The 20,264-nt window shown below is 38.7% G+C and overlaps 1 protein-coding gene across 1 annotated transcript in view; it reads right to left on the reverse strand.

Annotated features, from left to right (window-relative positions):
• The window catches only part of grin2aa (glutamate receptor, ionotropic, N-methyl D-aspartate 2A, a), a 156,434-nt gene that overhangs the window by 47,119 nt on the left and 89,051 nt on the right, over positions 1-20,264 (reverse strand). Inside the window, exons 3-4 of the mRNA XM_084401231.1 lie at positions 19,151-19,743; positions 11,626-11,740 (exon numbers count right to left, since the gene is read on the reverse strand). Coding sequence (XP_084257357.1) covers positions 11,626-11,740; positions 19,151-19,743 — 708 coding nt within the window. The remainder of the gene's footprint in view (positions 1-11,625; positions 11,741-19,150; positions 19,744-20,264) is intronic.

The following is a 20,264-nucleotide window of genomic DNA, read 5'->3' on the forward strand; positions in this document are numbered from 1 at the left end:
TTTTCCCAGAACGTTTGAGTTAGAATAGTTTATAAGAGCACAATTAAGCATAATGAGCCCGTAAAAGCGGACTGAGCTTACTTGTTCGGCGTGAGGATGTTTAATCTCCTCGACACCCTCTTTAGTCCCATTTAGCCACTTGTTAGCATCCGTCTTTTTCAAGACACGTAACAGCTTAAAAAAATCAAATCATAAAATTTCTGTGTTTTATGTCGTAGCATAAAACGTGAAAGTATCTTGAGCTTGTGTTCACCACAGACCTTATTTCAGCCATTTAACAAACAAAAAAAACATTGACTTCAGGACGATGCTAAATGCTAAAATGCTAACTCACTTCCACGTTTTGACCTACAAAGTGATGTCATACCTGCACTATTCTATTCTGAGCTGTTGTGGTTGAGTGGAGGTGGGGCTAATTTAGATGTTTAAAGATGATTTTATTATTCATAGAGAAAAGGTGCCTAAATAAAAATGTAGTTAATGTTTCTCACAGCGATTCTTCAGTAAGAAACTATTAATGTTAGAATTATACAATATAAGATTAAAATAACATATACAGTATACTTGCGATGTTGCTTGTGATGTTCCTCATTTGTATGTCACTGTAAAGTGTAAATGTAAGAGAACATAACATACTGTAAAATAACTGTAACATAACATACTGTAGCATAACATTATGACATAACATACTGTAAAATGACATGGTATAAAATAACAACATAACATGACATACACTGTAACAAATATATAGGCTATATATACTGTATATATGTATGTATATATATATATATATATATATATATATATACACACATACATATATACAGTATATAAAAATTATAGGTGACAACATTTGGAAACGGAACTAGATGATCAGATTATGTTAGCATGAGAGAAGAAATGAGAACCGATGGTATAAATTTAAAGAAAGGAGTGAAGTGAATGCTAAATTACCCAAAAAAGATATCTTCTGAAATGACTTGATTAGTTCAACAGTTTCTGTAATTCTTTTAACCTGGGGTTTGTGTGATGTAGTGGTCAAAGATATAGAGACGAAAGGACTATTACCACTGTACTAGGCCCAGCTTTATGATGTAAGGTGGGCCAGATAGGGCTCTCATGGTGGGGCGGACAGGCCAACACTTAACCCCAGGTCAGTCTAGGGCGACTGTCACTGAAAGGATAAAATCTTCTGTGAAATGTTTAATAAAATGCCAGCCCCAGGATCTTTTTGTTGCTTTCCTGTGTCCAGACTGAGAATGACCGGGCACAGCACCTCACTGTTGACCATGACAACATGCAGTGAGACTTGACCGTCCCATCAGTCAAACTTTGTTGATTTGATAGTGCGTAAAATTAGGCAGCAGACGAGCACATCATCAAGTGTATCTCCACAGCAGAACACAGTGGCTATGAAGGGCAGAGCTGTGATTGTCAGTGTAGCGAGGGGTGGAGATGGAGAGGGGCACAGCAGTAAGTATGACGGACAGCGGAGGTGAAGAGAAGCACACCAGGCTTACTAAAGAGAATTACACCTTATCTCTGCTGGATGAGTCAAAGCCAGTGCAGGCAGCAGAAGCACTGCTAAAGCTCCCAGCCTTGTCTGTCTTTGTATTTATCTGTTTGCTTCTTTTTCTTTCTTTCTCTCTGCACATTTGTTTTGTCAAATCAGTGTACAATAAGTAAAATAAAGTCAAAACACAATAGAGCAAAACATAACTAGTATTAACAAAATAAACCAAACAAATAAAATAAAATAAATTAAAAAATATTAAATTAAATAAAATAAGATAAAGTAATTTAACAGTGCAAAGCAAAAATAAGAAACGAACAACGAGTAAATGTAGCAATTTATAATGAAGTTACATTAATTATGAATTGCGAAAAGAGATAAAAAAAACCCCAAAGACTAAATGTGTCTTCCTTCTTTTTCTTCTATCTTTCTTTTATGAGAGAGCTGTTGGAAGGTCAGACCCCAGCAATTGCCCAGGTGGCATAGTCATTTTCCACTGTGAGAAGGCAAAAATGGCAGTGAGATCCATTTCACACTGTTACAACTGCCTTCCACAGATTCAGTTGCAAGAACGAGGCATCCCACCACCACCTCTAACTCAGTGAGCAATGAACTCTCCTTTTGATTGTTCCATGTGTGTATATGTAACAGAAAAAGACAGACAGAAAGAAATTCTGTATGTTGACTATTACTTGACCAGCAATTGTGCCCCTCAGAGTCCCACATTTTTCCTCCATCTAGCGGTCAATCCTCTGTCATGGAGAGATCACTCAGATAAATATATTTCTCGGCCTAAGGTGCCCACAGGTTCAGCGCCATGGCCCCATGCGGCAGCTCTGTCAATAAATGAAATTCTGAGGGCAAACTGCAGCGAGCCACGGTCCAGCAGATCTCGGGGATCAGATTTTGATTAACTCAAGGTTCAGATGATTTCCAAGTTCACTGGCTGCAGTAATATCTGCTCTTTGAGCCACTGAGATGAGCTTAAGGATGTTTGCTTCAGGCGTTGTAACAAACACTTTTCAAGCATTGGACACGTGTGACAGACAAATAAAGCTAGATATTATATGGTCAAAACAAGGTGAACAAAGTGTGCATGGCGGACTACAGTGTTAGATTCATGAATATGTAAGTACAAAGCCAAGATTATAATGTTAATTATTTACTGACTTGCCTATGTATGATTCAGCAGCACTTTGCACATCACAGACTGTGTGTTTCATGATTTATACTGAGACTTGCACTGTTATGTTGGCAGTACGTGCCACACAAACACACGCACACACTGCTGCCCCTGTAAGACCAAGTGGCCATGTGACCCCTGATTGTACCAGTCACTTCCAGGCATTGAATAGGCCCATCAGCAGCCAAGATGCTCAGTCTTCATCTGTTTTAATTAGCCAATCATGTTCTCCTCCTGGCTCTCCATGAGAGCACTTCTCTCCGGCTTGGCGTCAAAACAGAAACACAGTGTAGTAGCTCAACCACCACCACCTCCCCCCCCCCATCAAGCCTCGGGTTCTGGAGCCTTCTTCATCACTCCTTCATCTCTAATAGGCATTCAGACCAGCCCTCAACACAGCATCTGGAGCAGGGTCTTGCCAGCACTGCTTGTTTGGCTTGAATGCAGAATGATTGGTGGTTTTGTGAGGCCGAGACTTTGTTTTGTCCATTCCATGTTACACTTCTCAGTAGACCACAACATTTACATCAAAGGCAACACTATATATATATATATATATATATATATATATATATATATATATATATATATATATAAGCAAAGTGAAAAGTTGGAGGGGAAAAAAACAGTACATTTACACACAATGGGTCTCATTCATGAAACATTCGTAAATATACGAGTAAATATGTGAGTGATTTGCACGTAAAGAGACATTCACCAAAAATTCTTCTCCTGATTCACAAATACTTCGTAGACGTCAGATTTGATAGTGAAATGTGTGTGTGTGTTAATGAATTCCAATCAGTCGTAAATGGGACGCGCGTGCACGCTCATTCTCTCAATTACCATAAATCCCGCCCATTAAAACCGACTGACAACTATATATGGGCATCATATTATGACACCAAACAAAGAATTTCAACATGTCTTCTCAAAAGTGAATGAAGAAGAGAAATTTCTCAGATGCAGAAATTGAAGTTTTATTATCAGAAGTTCATTCAAAACGCCACATTTTATTTTCAAGCGTACATAGTGGCGTATCAGGTCCTAAAAAAAATGATTTTTTTAGGTAATAATGCTTTTACCTAAATGCTTTAGGTAAAAATGCTTGGCAGCATATTACAGATGCAGTTAATGGAGTTTCATCTGTTAATCGAACAGTCCCAGAAGTGAAAAGAAAATGGTTCGACATGAAGCTTGACTGCAACACTTGTGACTTGCGGACTTGTAAAAAAAGAAAAAAAGAAAAAAAGAAAAATGAATAAACAGCTTGAATCTAAAAAAAAAAATAAAAAAAATACTTGCGGACTTGTGTTCTGTTTGCAGATGCTATTACTGGCTCTCGTAATAAAAGTAAAAAGAAAAACCGTATGTAATTACTATATATAATATTTTTTCAAAATGCTGTGTAAATATGTACCCGATTAAGGTGAATTAAAATGCAGCCTTATTAATGAGCAAAACGTTCGGCTGTTAAACGCACTATTTACGCGTGGCTGGGAGCAGGTGTAGATTTCTTTCGTACCAACTAACATTTGGAAAATACGAACATTTTAATGAATCCGAAAATTTACGTCAGAACCACTTTACACACGATTTACACAAAAATTCGTTCTGCTCGTGTTTCATGAATGAGACCCAATAACTTTTATTTGCATACAAAAATCATACAAAAAAGGTACAACGATATAGTGATGGCAGTAACAACATTTTACCATATTCTTCAAAATATAAAACCATATAAAACGATAACAATATATTTGTATAATGGTTCTGCAAGGTACAATATCTTTATTTTTTCATGTTGATTTTTTTTATATACTGTATTACTGAGGTAAATTTCAGACATTTCAGTCTGTGGACTATGCTGAGAATAGTCACTGAACACAGCAAAAGAAAAGCACAGCAAAAAAAAAGCAGTAGAAAAACTACTAAACAATAGTTCCCTATTAGCTAGAGAGGCCAATCTACTTCGAGTGAAACTAAACGAGCCAATGCACATTGGCGTGCAATCATTTGCATCAGCTGTTCAGCCACGCAGCACGGGTATATAATAAGCAGCATGTGCGATTGCACTTCAGCTTTTTGCTTCGGAGACGAGCACTTCTATGCTGTATTTTCTACAACAAATCAGACCATCCACGAGGTGCATTGAAGGGTGGGTTCGACTTCTCTGCGGATGACGAATCGGCGCAGCTACCCCCTTCGGGTGTGACAGCGGTGCCCGAATCGGACCCGGAGATGATAGCCATGCTTTCCCGGGCCGCCAACAGGATCGGGCTTGTGTACACCTTCCCTCAAGGCTGGATGATTGGTATCTTGGGGTGGCGCGCGCTGGTTCTCAGCAACCCACCCCGGTGTCTTTCTTCCCGGAGGTGCATGAGGGGCTCACTGAGGCGTGGACGGCACCTTTTATTGCCAGACATGAGGGAGACCAACAAGTCAGGTTCCTTAACTCCCCCGTGTCACAGATCGGCCTCTTCGGAGATGCAGTCGAGAACTTTGCCCAGCAGTTCTCGGCTGTAGAAAAGCAGACTGGGGTCAATAACCCTCTGGGGTCGGCAAACGTGCCACGCATTTTGCTCAATTTTTTTCACATAGCAGCAAAATAGACTTAAAGGGATACTCCACTTTTTTCAGAAATATGCTCATTTTACAACTCCCCCAGAGTTAAACAGTTGAGTTTTACCGTTTTAGAATCCATTCAGCCGAACTCCGGGTCTGACGGTACCACTTTTAGCATAGCTTAGCATAGATCATTGATTCAGACGAGTCCAGTAGCATTTCTTTCAAAATGACCAAAGAGTTTCAATATTTTTTTCTATTTAAAACTTGACTCTTCTGTAGTTAAACCGTGTACTAAGATCGACGGAAAATGAAAAGTTGCGATTTTCTAAGCCTATATGGCTAAGAACTACTCTCCGTCAGTACCGTCAGACTCGGAGTTCGGCTGAATGGATTCTAAAACGGTAAAACTCATCTTTTTAACTCTGGGGGAGTTGTAAAATGAGCATATTTCCGAAAAAAGTGGAGTATCCCTTTAAATACTCCGTAATTTATGGTCATACAGACTTAAGAAATATGTAAAACTGTAAAATGTCTACTTTTTTATGTGTCCACTTACAATCGAAACAAAACATTGTGCTTTTGTAAAATAAAGAAAATAAACAGGATGTGCTTTCTGCCTCTCCGTCTCTTAACTTTAACAAACTCAGCGCTATTCACCCAGGCATGAGCAATATATCTTTATAATCATTTAAGTGTCTACTATTAAATTATCTAATTCAAAACGAAAACAAATATGCTCTGTTTATGTAATCTGTATGAAAAGAGAGAGATATCAGTCATTCTCATTTCAACTCATTATATGAAGTTTTATGTAACAAAGTTCGGGAGGAGCATGTTCAGGTAATCATCCAATCAGCACAAGAAGAAGCCAGTATAAATAAAGCCTTACCTTACCTCCTGTCTCATGACAAATTTCTCAGCATCCCGCCACCAACCCATCACCTCACATTCAGATGGGTCTGCTCATAGATACCCATGATCTATACATTCATAGGGGGGAGTACTCTGGGGCCGGGCCGAATTCTGAGCTCGGAGCCCTCCCCCCGGACAGCAAGCCAAATACGCATTATAATATTACATCAGATTTCATTAACATGTGAACTCGTGAACTGCTAATGTGAACACGCCCACGGAGAGCGCACACTATTCAAACGCAAATGATCTGAGGCAATCGGCAAACCTGTGAACGGCCACATCAGGTCAATAAAACACATCAAGTTTTATCAGATTCATGTACTTTACGTCGTCTTGCGACGCTGTGAGGAATAATACTATCGTAATAATAATCCTGGAAAATTTATCTCAGAAGTGCTGGTTTAGTTCATTTCGAGAAGCAACGGATCCATCTGAGGATTGTGAATAGTAAGTTCTTTATTCTTAAACACATCCTGCCACGACGGTCAGCTGCTGCCTCCACCCCATCGTCTACTCGCCGGAAGCGTCCTCCTGCGTCTGCGTCTCCTTCCCAGTGTTATCCAATAATCTCACTGTATGGGTTATCACAGAACAACAGTGACAGATACACTCTGTGTAAGCCCTCTCCTATCATCCTTCCAGGCAAGAAGGGGCAAGAGGCTCGCACAGGGCGCTGGATGGGGTCAGCAGCTGTGGCGCTTTGGTAGGGATTCCTATTCGTTGGTCACAACTATGTCATTAAACTGAAGTGCAATTGCACCTCCTGCTCATTATATACCCGTGCTGCGTGGCTGAACAGCTGATGCAAATGATTGCACGCCAATGTGCATTGGCTCATTTAGTTTCACTCGAAATAGATTGGTCTCTCTAGCGAGATTCCTATTTGTCGGTCACAACGTACGTATCCGTTCCCTCCTTCAGGGAACGAGGGTTACCATAAGTAACTGAGACGTTATTTCTTAAAACTGAAAAAGGAGTTTGATATGAGCAGAGCACTGGTGATATTTACTTGTGATAGTCATATTGCTCCTGTATCTACTCTGAAATGTCAGTCACACTTCAAGCATTTCATCAAGACTTTGCATACTCTTCATTAATGCATCTATTTTGGTGTTTTAATGAATGCACACACAAAAAAGCATGAGAAATAAGAAGCTCAGAGGTGACAGACATTGCTGACAGTGTCATGATGACAACACAACCGTTCCAATCACAATAAGATCAGCTGAAAAAAACAAAGAACAAACAGATGTTTGTGTTTGGCAGAGCTGCCCAGACATAACTTGCAGACTAATCACAATCACATACACTTTGTGAATGAAAATTACTGTAAAAATTGTGTAAACTGCTTTCATTGCAGCCTGCAATGTTGTGATATCCTTAATAAACATTGTTTTACACAGACAATGTTTGTTTATAGCCAAAACCGTCTGTATTCAATCTTTTATATCTAACCGTAGTTCAAAAGGTAGCTGAAACAAATTTCCAAAGATTTCCCAGTGCTCCAGTGAAGAAAATGTCTAGCTTATCGACTGCTGCGACTACTGCAGCTCTATAAGCATAAAGGGACATTCACACTTATAGTGATTTGCAGTGACAAAATGACCGGATGTCATTCTTTTTAGAGTTAGAGTTGATGATTTCTGGTGACATAAGCGACAAAAAAAAAAAAAAAAAACAATGGCAATGGCAATGTGGAAGTTATTTTAAATTTATACTAATGACTATATGACAAATATAGTGTTGACAGTAGCCGGATTTCACATTTTGCAATTCTGCCAAAAAATGCAGGATGACAAAAAATGTGGATAGATTTTCCAAATGCACATATGCAAATCACCACCTTCTATTCATTAAATTACTGAATCATTCATTCTGAATTTCATAGTTTTTATGTGTATTTTGGAAATGCATAGTTTTGTTTCCAACAAAATTCACATTAAAATTAATGAATGGAAATCTGTCTGAATTTTGAACAACTCTGGTGAATCGGGTTATGTCTTATCCCAAAACAAAACTGTTTATAACAAAACACTGATAACTATCAAAAATCAGCTTATTATAAAAACTTGACAAAATGTGCTTACATAAAATTTGTAAATTGTCTGTCTTGACGTCAAAACTTAAACGAACATGCACACAAACTAACATGTTTCATGTGCAGAGCAAAATGAGTAAAATATACAAAAAACGATGTATATCAGGTTTTGCATTAATCGTTTACGACCTTTACCTGATAAAGGAACATTGTTTAAGGCATTTACAGTACTATGCATTATCAATGCATGATCAATGTCATTCTGCATAGCTTTTGTGCTCAGTTACTGCCATTGGTGCAGTCTTTGTGCAATATGCTTTATGACTTGTTGCACACTAATGGCCACGTGGACATGTCGTCAGGGCAAGGTGTGAGATATTGCTTTGGTTCAACAGGGCTGTAAATCTGCCCCATGCTTTTGTCTTTGCTCTGCCAGCACTTCACACTGATGAATAGGCTTTGTCAGATTAATATCAACATAGTGTGGTGTCAAACTGCATTACTCTGCGGTTATGTTCCTTAGAGCTACACGTTTGACATGTAACTCTGTGTGTTCTACTAAAGGATTTTAAGAGTTCCCCTCAGTCTTGTACACAGGCAGACCTGTGGTATCAGGGTAAATGTCTTCAAGCTATTCACCTTTATGAGTTTTTGATGGTCTTCTGTCCTCCACCATGAAGCTAGTGCATCATTGTGAGCTGTATATTTTCAATCCATTGAGATGAAACCCAATTGAGAAGGTTCACTGATGAGTCAGTAGGCAGTTAGTAGTCTTCCGTGAGGTCGCCACATTTGTGTGGATATTTCCAACTAAGTTGTAATTATTTTCCTAACACTTGTAGTCCAATGTTTTCTGTCATCTGTTTCCAAAACTCTGTCCAAAGGTGAAAAATAATATGTGACAGCACACAGCTAGAGTGACAACCAGTTCAACATTTTATCCGCTTTAATCAACATCAACAAGAGGCAACTTGACATGGAATTAATTAATGTAATTACTTTCATGTGGATTTAATTTGGCACCATAGCAGCTTGATCTTTGCAGCTGTCAGCTCCCTGATAAAGGGAGGAGACCGTTACGTTTGTACATAGCCACTGGCTAGTGCAGAGTGCAAAGAGTCAAAGGCTATTTTTAGAGTGACTGAGGCCCAACAACTGGGCTGTCTGCCATCACAAAAGAGTCAGATCCTATGTAAAAATGTAAATACCATGATACACTACCGTTCAAAAGTTTCGGGTCAGTAAGATTTTATTGCCTTTGAAAGAAGTCTCACATGTTCAACAAGGCTGCATTTATTTGATGAAAAATAGAGTAAAAACAGTAATATTGTGCAATATTATTACTATTTAAAATAACTGTTAATAAGAATTTGAACATATTTTAAGATGTATTTTATTCCTGTGGTGACAAAGCTGAATTTTCAGCATCATTACTCCAGTCTTTAGTGTCACATGATCCTTCAGAAATCATTTTGATAGGCTGATTTGCTGCTAAAGAAACATTTATTATTATTAATGTTGAAAACAGTTGTGCTGCTTAAAATTTGTAAATATCAATATTTATGAATTTTTATAGAAAGCTCAAAAGAACAGCATTTATTTGAAATAGAAATCTTTGTAACATTTTACATTTCTGTACAGTCACTTTTGATCATTTTAACACATCCTTGCATAAAAGTATCATACCAAAGTACCATGGCATTTCTGACAACCACCTCACGTTACAATATGCATTGCAACACATCACGATTCATTGAGATGCATCACAATATCATAATTGGATCGAGAATCAGTTTCAGCCTCTCTTGTGCAGTTCATTTCACTTTTGGACAGTGCTGCATCTCATTGAATCAGCTTTGACCACGCTGAGAATGACCTACTTCGTGATATGAACTGTAGAAATTGATATGAATCAGTTGATAGATAAATAAAAAATATCAATTAAAAGACCTGAACTGTATTGGTAGAGCTCTGAATAATTAAGCCTGGTTTATACCAAAATTGTCAAATGGAATTGACATTCTTATTCATACATTCTTTTGAAAAGCTTGTTTATTTTATACTGTTTAAACATTTTATTAGTGTGACTAAATTGGGTTCAATTAAGGTCTAAAATAGAAACTATAAAACTGTTAACTTAACTTGCAGCTCTGGACAAAAGACAAAAGTGTAAAATACTGGCTAGTGTTTTTGTTTTTTTGTCCACTTCTTGAAAACAACCAGTGAATATGAACTACCTGGCAAGTGAATCATAAAACGATATCTTCTCACTGCATTTCGTGTTGGTTCAGCAAATATTTTCTCCACACTGCCATTTGGTATTTCGGAGAATATTGCATAGGTGAAACAAGTTTAAAGTGCTGTGAGTTACACTTACAAAAATGTATCAACTACTAATTTAATCCTATTAAAATGATTAAAAAATATATTTTGGTAGTACTTTTGAAGACACTTAAGAGAATTTGAACAATGAATGTTGTTGTCACCTAATGTATTCTACTTTAAACACTAATAATACTACAGTCCCAATGAGCTGAACGACATGGGATGCTTTTTATTACAGATTTATGAAACTCCAAAAGCTCAATCGACAGTCAAAACAGCAAGAAAAAAATACAGAGCCACTGTAATGGAGCCCACAAGAATGCTTTACTAATCAGATATATAATAAGGCTCTAACCACCTCTGGGAGCTAATTTAGTGTATTGTATCCTACTGTAATACAAACCCAATATCATAACTGCCGTTTAATGAGCAATAGAATGTTCTATTAGGACAGACCACCGGTATGCGGATTGCCCTCAAAATAACGCAATTTCTTTGGGATGTTTTTTATATCACTGATGATCTTCATGGTCTTCCAACAAGAAATCAAGAGGCCTAATCAGAGCAAATGTGCCTTTTGCCACATGGATGTGTATTCATAACCAAGTCTGTCTCTCAGTGCGAGCCTTATTCTGTCAATTAGGCTCCCATTGATTGATTTGCAGAGCGAACTCCACAAATCAATTTCTCCCGTTGTTTTGCTTTTCCAATTATTCCTCCCGCACTGGTTTCATTGAAGCACATTCTCTCCTAGAACAGATAAAAGAGGGACACGCTCATCCAAGATACCAGCACTAATGCGCACGTGTGTGTTTCCGTACGTTTGGGCTTGGATAGGATTACGGTCTAAAAGAAAAAAAAAACGGCCCTAATTACACCTCTGAATTTGCAGACTCTTGCAGTGTGTGTCTGAGGTAATTACCGCACTGACACACTTTTACATCGTTCCAGGGTGTAATTAAGATGGCGAATTCATGGGTACTAATATTGTGTGAACAGTTGTTAATGACGCTTTGCTTGGAGGAGTTATAATGAAATTATAATGACGCAGTTAGGAAGGTCAGTTGTTTTCAGCAGCCTTACCTTTTCCCACTCTCTGTCTTTGTTCAACACGATCACCACCAGTTTGGGATACACCTGGTAACCATCCTCGGTGAAGGACAAATCTCTGCCATCCCAGGTCACGTTCATCATGTACCTACAGGAAGCAGAGAACTCATCAGGTCCAGAAATAGAGCGGTCAGGTGACACGAATATTATCTGCTGCAGTAGGCATAAAAATAACTTTTCATCCTAATGATGTTCGTTCTATACCTAAAAGATCAAAATAACATATGAAGGTCATTTTCAACATGCAAGAAGACAAAAAGAGGAATTAATGAGCTATCTGAAGACTAACGACTGACCTAAATCAGACGTCACATTAAGCGAAGATGAAAAATCTGCCCGAGTTATTATTAGTATCTAATGAAATCTACATGAATCACAACCATTCTTTCTTTTGTCCTCATCTTCAAAGAAATAGAAAGAGAGAGCATGTAGACATAAAATAGACCAGTCTGGGTTCATTACAAGCACTTTAATAGCATTTGTTGCATTATATCTGATTAGTCTTTTTTTTTTTTTTTTTTTTGTGTTTGCAGTTACAGTGCAGAAGTAATACATAGGCTATATGCAAACATATATGTTTGAACCAGAAACAGATTCAGAGGAATAAGAGGAAAAGCGATTCATACAGGGTCGTCTATAAGTTGCTTCAAGTCTACAACGTCGGACACATAACAGTAATTGATGATTTTTCCTGTCCCTTCATAAAGGTGTTTTTGTGCACACTCTGTAAAAATGCCCGCAGAGCATGACATGAATGATAAAAAAAATCCTGCCCCACACGTTGACTGTATTGGTTACTTGTTTGTGACAGTAGGAAATAGGCGGTTTCAAACCACATTTTTAAGACTGTATTTGGTTCACTGCAGGTTTTAAGGAGAAAATAGTCAGCAATGGTGCTGACTGATGCATTTACACATGGTTTGTCTTAAAGTATATTAAAAACACCACATAGGCATATAAACAACATTAAAACTAGATTTTTACCACAAAATGTCTTGACATTAATTAAATATGTGAAACAATATTTTTTGGAGATATTTACAATAATCCCTATAATTATTACAATTTCATTCATCTTTCAAAAAACTGATTTTATGAGATGATGATGATGAGCTTTTTTTAGGAAAAGTAAAACCCAAGTGAATAGAGACAGGATCCTTCACTTTTCACAATGCCACCATGTTCCTGTCATATCACTTTAAAAGCGATAAACCGAGAAACACATTGTGTAGCCTTCTCACTTTTCACACCATGTCGTCAGGCCTACCTCAGAGACTCAAGAGGAAAAACACCAGCTGACACAAACACATCACACTGCCCCTTCTCCTTCAGTTATTACAACCCAGTCATTTTGACGTACAATGCGGCACGGGTACAGTCTGGTGGTATGTTTTATGCCGCGGTTCTGCCAGGTGAGCAGAATTAGAAGTGTAGTGCGATGATCGATTCATGAAACTGGTCTTAGTGGGCGTCTAATGACTGAATGGCACGGAGCAGCTTGTTGACTTGATTGGGGTCCCATTTAGGGGGCAAAGAGAAGGCCCACTCACCCTAGATATATCGTTGAATCCAATTACATCAGACTGCGGGAGAGGAAAATAATCGATAAGCTCTGCTCTCCTCCACTACAAGACGTTTCCATTTACAATGGGCTCCGTTATTTATTTTAAACCTTCTTTCATATTTTACACCTCCTAGTTCTCTTTGGGGAACTAGTCTTCACCTAATACTGTGAGCCATGGATCACTACACTGATCACACCTGCAGAGTCCCTTTTACCAATTACTAAGGAAACCAGACACTGGACACAGTGTGTCAATAGTGCTATAGGTTCTCAGCAGATAGATATCCATCTATGATTGCATAAAATGTTTGCCTAGGGTACCAATAAGGACTGTCAAAAAAAGCACAATGCCCTACACCAGCACATCAACCAGACCCGACCCAACCCAACAGCCCTTCCATGACCATCTCCACAATGTCAAGACAACCTAGTGCAACAAGGATAAGAACCCAACCTGAGCACAGCTCACTTCTCCCTAATTAAACACATAACCACCCCTGACCCACACTTGCTCACTGTGAACCCTTCATCAGAGTCCTCATTACAGCAGGTGTACCTGAAAGTGCCACACAGCTGCTCTGGAATCAGACAGATTAATATAGGTGAGTGGTACAACTGGCCTGAAAATGTTCGCAGTACTTTATATGTGGTCAAACTGAAGTAGGCAGCTGCATTCCAACCGGTTGAGTACAGTTGAATATAACAGTTCCTCTTTAGGCATTTATAGTAATGGGGTTGACACTAATGAGGGCAGGCAAGATGTTCCCTATGCAACATTTTTCAGTCATTAGAGAAGCAAGAAAATGTTCCTACATGAAGTTACAGTAGTTAATTTATGGGGAGTCTGCACATCTCGAGCTGAATCCACTGGCATGATGGAACATGTAAATGAAATCAACTCTCCCTTGAGTTAATAACTCCGGACGTGATATACAAACAAATCCAATCATTTTTCTGACACAGGTATCTGCGCAATGCTCAATCAGTGTCATAAGAGAGCATTGCATCTGGCGCGACAATACCAGGACAGCTGGGACTGTGGAGGTCTTTTCACCTGGGGCTCAGGCAGACGTTACAAAGACCCAGGGAATGGCAGAATGAGTGCACACATAAACCTGCGGTACTAAGTGCATCAGATACAAAGTGGGGCACGGCGAACTATATAAGAGCAAATATGGTCCTGACAGCACGTTTGAGGAGAAGGGAGTGACTGGTGTTTGCTCTCTCTCCTCTCCCCTGAGGACACATTCAGGTCAATTAAAGTCCTTCCAACCAAAGGTTTTAAAATAAAAACATGACTCGAACATGCTACCTTTTGCCAGGCTTGTAGAAAAAATGGATTCTAGACCTTATGGATATTGACAATAAATACAAATTTAAAAACCATCTTCAGGCTTATTTTTCTTCATACCTTGACCAGATCATTCCACCATATTCATTGAACCAATGGGTGTGTGTGTTCTGTCTGAGTGTCTCTACTTTACTGTAGACACAAGAACAGTAGTAAGAGTCTAATAACCATTGAATTGAATTCTAACTAAATTACAAATTAAAGTACAAGGTAGACAGACAGACAGACAGACAGACAAATAGATAGATAGACAGACAGACAGATTATTTTACTTCAATCATACATCCTCTACAAAACTCCAGTCTCAACAGGCATGTCAGCAAGCCCAAACATTACAAAAACAAAAAAAATTGACTGTGAGCCAGAGTGTTTCTGATTGGCTAAAAAGCCCTGAACCGCAACGTAAAAAATATATTAACATTACGAGAATAAAGTAAAGTCATAATATTTTCTTTTTTTTTACGTTGCGGTTCAGGGCTTCCGTAGACTTTTTTAGCCAAAATTACAAGACTTCCGTAGAAGTTTGTGTGTGTGTGTGTGTGTGTGTCAGAGTAGTAACGAAGTACATTTACTTCATTACATTTACTTGAGTATTTTTCTGGTAAATTGTACTTTTAAGAGTAGATTTAAATGTGGGTACTTTTACTTTAACTCGAGTACATTTCTAATGAAAAAAGTGTACTTTTACTTTGTTACGTTGGGCGACGTTCCTCTCGTTACTTTATTTGAATGCAATACATTTTGTGAAATGCAATGAATTTTGTGAATTCATAATAGAGAATTAATCACTCTTTTGAGTCGATTCTGTTCAAAGACTTCATCGAACAAGTTGGCAGATCTGTCTCTAAATCAGTTCGCGAATCAGTTTGAATGATCTGTTCAGTTTCCTGCACGCACTGAATCGTCTGAAGCGCTTTCAATTCACACTCGACTCGGAGTCGTAACGGGAAGATTTAAGAACATCAAAGAGCGTGGGGGGGGGGGATCTTTGAATAAAAATATGTTTGGAATTTTTTTAAGATTTAGAAGATTCTTTTTTTACAGAAATTTTTTTATTGAATTTTTTTTACGTTGCGGTTCAGGGCTTCCGTAGAACCAATTCTTTGACACTTAAAAAAAACTGCCTTCTTCCCCATAGGGAGGACAGTCAAGGCTCAAGACAGTTATTTTAACCCAGCTCTTTATAATGCTTCCCATTGTGCTGCTGCCTGCCAACTTAACTCCCTTTAATGCGCTGTGATGGCCATATAAAAGTATTATTTCTACAGGAGCTCATATTTCCCTTCACTCCAGCCCACAAAGGCTTTGAGTTGAGGGTAAGACTCTGGTCCTTTTTAAAGCAAAGGCACAATGACATCACTGCTAACCCTCCCCAAAAGAGAATGACCTGTTGCCACTGCCAGGAAATGTTCTGCCCACACATATAATCCACCTTTATAACTACCATAAGTCATATTACATTTTGCCTATGAAAGTTAAAAGTAATAGCAGTGACTCCTGTAGCATTGCCCTCTGTGAAATGGTGTTTTGCTGGGGGTGGTCAGATTGGCTCCCATCTCAGTGGGAGTGTTTAAAGTGCCCTTTATTTAAAAAATGTATGGTTCCATAGAGCACAGCTGACAGCTACCCTTGGTCCCCAACATGTGGGAGGAAGCACATTGGACTTGCCATGCCTCTCCCCTGTTGACAGGTAATTTCAGTATTCGTCACTGATATATGAAGTCTAAATTTTGCTAAGGTCCGCTTTTCACAGCACTTCAGATGACAGTCTTAAATCTGTCATAAAGGAACATTTTGCTTGGGGACTGCATATTTCACCCAGGCTTCTGACACTCAATTTTAACGAACACGAAATTCAGAATTTTTTTTTTTTTTTTTGTCACCTGAAAGAAGAAGAAAAAAATGCTGTGCCAGATATATTCCCTATATTACATTCCAACTTAAATACAGAAGATTTTCTATCATTTCTGAAAGTGTCTGTATAGGAGAAAAAAAATTATATTTAGAATCCAACTTTTGAGGCTTTATGACAGCCCCGTTTAAATTATTAATTTACAAGTGTAATTATATCTATAGATAGTCTATATTTTATAATTCTATCATAATTACACCATTAGAACATTAAACATAGGAGTAATTAATCATTAGAAAGTTGAGACTTTTTTTCTGCCAGTGCAGAAAACTCCAAATGTGTGTTTGGGTCAAAGAAGTGGCTCAAAATGAGAATGTCACATACAGTGTAAAATGAAATGAAAATCTAATATATTACAGGAACGTGTTGACATTTTTACAGTAATCATTCAGTCCAAGAACAAGGTTGGATTTTCAAAGAATCCGATACCTTCCCTCGGATGATCTACATGCCTAAAAAGTCTAGAATACAAAAGAGACCCCCATGCATTCAGGGCACGAGTCTTCCTCTTTGCTGGCTCTAGTAGAGCCGATCTCTGGCCAAGCCTTTGACCATCTGTGCTGAGACTATCAGGATTAATGTACCCTAGACACCAGGGTGAACATGTATCTCAGGCAACACCGCTCCACTGCAAATGGGGCAATTCAGCGTGTCTGCTCAGCACTGGCAGGTACAGAGGCATATGGGTGAGACAGACTAAGGACTGGCAGCATGTAAGCTCGGTGCTGCATTCGACACCGGCTCCAACACAGGGGCATAAAGGAACAAAAGCACCCGGGCTCATCAAGAGCACTTTATATTTGGAGAGTTCTCCAAGCGCATTAGCAAAGTCCATGCTGTTCTGCTCAGCACTGGCTCTCTCAGGACGCTGTGTAAAACATTATTCATTAAAAGCACAGGAGCGCTGCGCTGTCCCGAGAGAGATTGAGAAGTGCAGCAGTACCCACCTCTGGGTGTCTGAGCGGCACTCTGCAACTCCCTAAAAACCTCCCTCAGCGTCGCTCGCCTGCCCCTTCACTGCATTCGACCATTAGTTTACTCAAGAACGCAGCTCACACTTAGAAATATATTTGCAGGATGTAGCAATGAATTTTGCATACGCCCGACCCATTCCTCTCTCTTACAGATCTCTCGGGTTGCTTTTTTCCACCCCGTATTTTCCTTTTTCCACTTGACTGACCAAAAACTGTGTTTTCTCACATAAATAGCCTTCTTTTTTTCCACTTTTTAAGTGCAGGAACAAGATGAACAGAAAGCACATATAATAAGCAGCTCCTGGTCCCTCACTCATTTTGTAACTTGTTTTTGACAAAACAAAGTCTCAGCTTTGAAATGATGTTTCAATTATAGATCTATGTTTACATAGCTGAAAGATGTCAATAAAAGATTATTTTTTATTTATATATTATAATTATTTACTGACATCAATATAAGATGTCAATAAAACAACACCTTGTCACCACATTAAAGGGATATTTATGTAGTAGAAATGTGAAATAATTTTAGAAGTTGGTGCCTTCTAGACTGAGAAAAGCCAGAAAATTTATTTTTGGCTCATGTGGATGAAAGACAACAACTCCCAGAATGCACTTGCTTCGCTGCCCTACAAAGCACTCCCAAGCCATGCCTACCAGTTACAGAGGGCAGTATCGGAAGAAATGATACAACTAGGCTACTAGTTGATTCGAAACTGAAAAGACACCGTTTTATCGTGAGATCCCACCCCCTATGGGCGGGTTGAAAACATGCGGAACTAGCTCCTACTACTGGCTGTAGTCTCTAGCCTCTGGCCAAAAAAGCCTCAGATTGAAAATGACGATTTTTGCGTCATCTGAGGGGTTTTCTTTCAGACACACAATACAGAAATCTCTCGTCTCAGGGGGACATGAGGGAGGGAAGCACGGTCATTCGAAAATACTACCGGGTTTCTACTGATACAAACCTTAATGCTAATCGGTGAAGTATTCCTTTAATATACCTCTATATAATGCCATTCATTTATAATGAGTATGTTGTCAAAATGTTGTCAGAAATGTTGTCAACATTGATAATAGTAAGAAATGTTTCTTGAGCAGCAAATCAGCATATTAGACTGATTTCTGAAGGATCAGCTTTGCATCGCAGGAATAAATAACTTTTAAAAATATATTTTAAATATTCATATATTTTAAAATAATATTTAATAAGAATTTTAGATTAAATAAATGGAGCCTTGGTGAGCATAAGAGACTTACTGAACCCAAACTTACATATAGGCGCTATATGATATTTGCATTATATTTTTACTTAACCTGCTATTGATGTCTTAATTAAAAGTATTCATTAATATGAATACATATATTTATATATGTATATATTATATATATTTGCAATTTTTAAGTTTTAATGATGGCCACCAAGAAACATAATAGTTCTATCATTAGAAAGCTGAGACTTTACTTTGCATTTATTTACCCGATATGCCCTATGTCTCTAACACAGACCTCTTGGGTTGTTTTTTTCCCACCTTTTCCCTTTTCCACTTGACTGATCAAAAACTGTTTTTCTCACATAAATATCCCTCTTGTTTCCACTTTTTAAAGCGCAGGAAGCAGATGGACAGGCTGTTGACAGAAAACACTAACATATTGTTGACACACAGATAATAAGCCTGTTCTCGTCCTTCACTTACTTGTGTAACGCGCTGGGCGGCAACTTGGTTTTCTCCATTTGGCCATAGCAGCTGGTTTTGGCCTCAGGGATGTCCCCAAACTCTTCCAACATGGCTGCAGCTGCTGTGGTTATAATCCCAAGCCCATCTCGAACCCGTGCCTCAAGAGGATAGTCCCAGTCATCGTAGGATACAGAGATCATTCCAGAGGGTAACGAATCTGGAGTGATATCTGGGTTGCCCGTGGTCAAGCTGGGCACGATCCAGATGTACCCGAACCCGGTCAGGCCCAGCGAACGGGCCTCTTCCAGGATGTAAGCTGCTTCGTCCTTGGAGCAGTACAAGAGGATGACTGGAGACTGCACCTTCTTCAACTGGATCTGGGTTCTGGTGTCCCCGTCCACAGCATCCAGGGTTATGGTGTTCTGGAGGTCCCAACCGACAAAGCTGTTGTCGACCGTTGTCTTCAGAATGGTGATGAAATCCTGGTAGCCTGGGAACTTGCTGGTCACTATGGAGAAGACGTGCCAGTCGTACTCTTCCATGATGTTAAGCATGAGCAGTGCCTCCTGCTGGATGGAGGCCCCGAACTGGAAGAATGTTGATTTCACATCCTGTTGAACAAACAAAGATAAAAAGATGTGAGTCACAACATGATAAATATAGGCTTTCAACAATACATCAGTATCATATCGCTTTTGGGTCTATTTTTTTTTTTTTTACTTTTAATTTACAATTGCCGGCATCTAATGCTCACTTAAAGTTAAACATTAAAAACATTTTAAAAATAACAATACTTTTTAGTGCATCCCTAATAAACTTTAAATTAAACATCAGCTAAAATTCCATAATTCCCTCAAATAAATACAGTAGAACAGCCAGAAAAAAAAGAAATTATTTAAATATTTAGGGAGCTCTGAACTCAGTTTTACAGACTGACAAAGTTAACAAAAGTTAATAAGGTTCTTTATTAAAATGTAACGAGACAAAAAGGAAAGAGAAGAGCTATTCTGGTTCTTTAACTCCTTTGAGATCCATCTGATATGTGCAGCTCTGGCCTTGATGAACTCATTGTCTAATCATAATGATGCACAGAGCCAGTTCTTTCTGGCTGAGCAGATTCAATCCCCATGTG

This window comes from Rutilus rutilus (genome assembly GCF_951802725.1).
Source record: "Rutilus rutilus genome assembly, chromosome: 1".
NCBI classification, from domain to species: Eukaryota; Metazoa; Chordata; class Actinopteri; order Cypriniformes; family Leuciscidae; genus Rutilus; species Rutilus rutilus.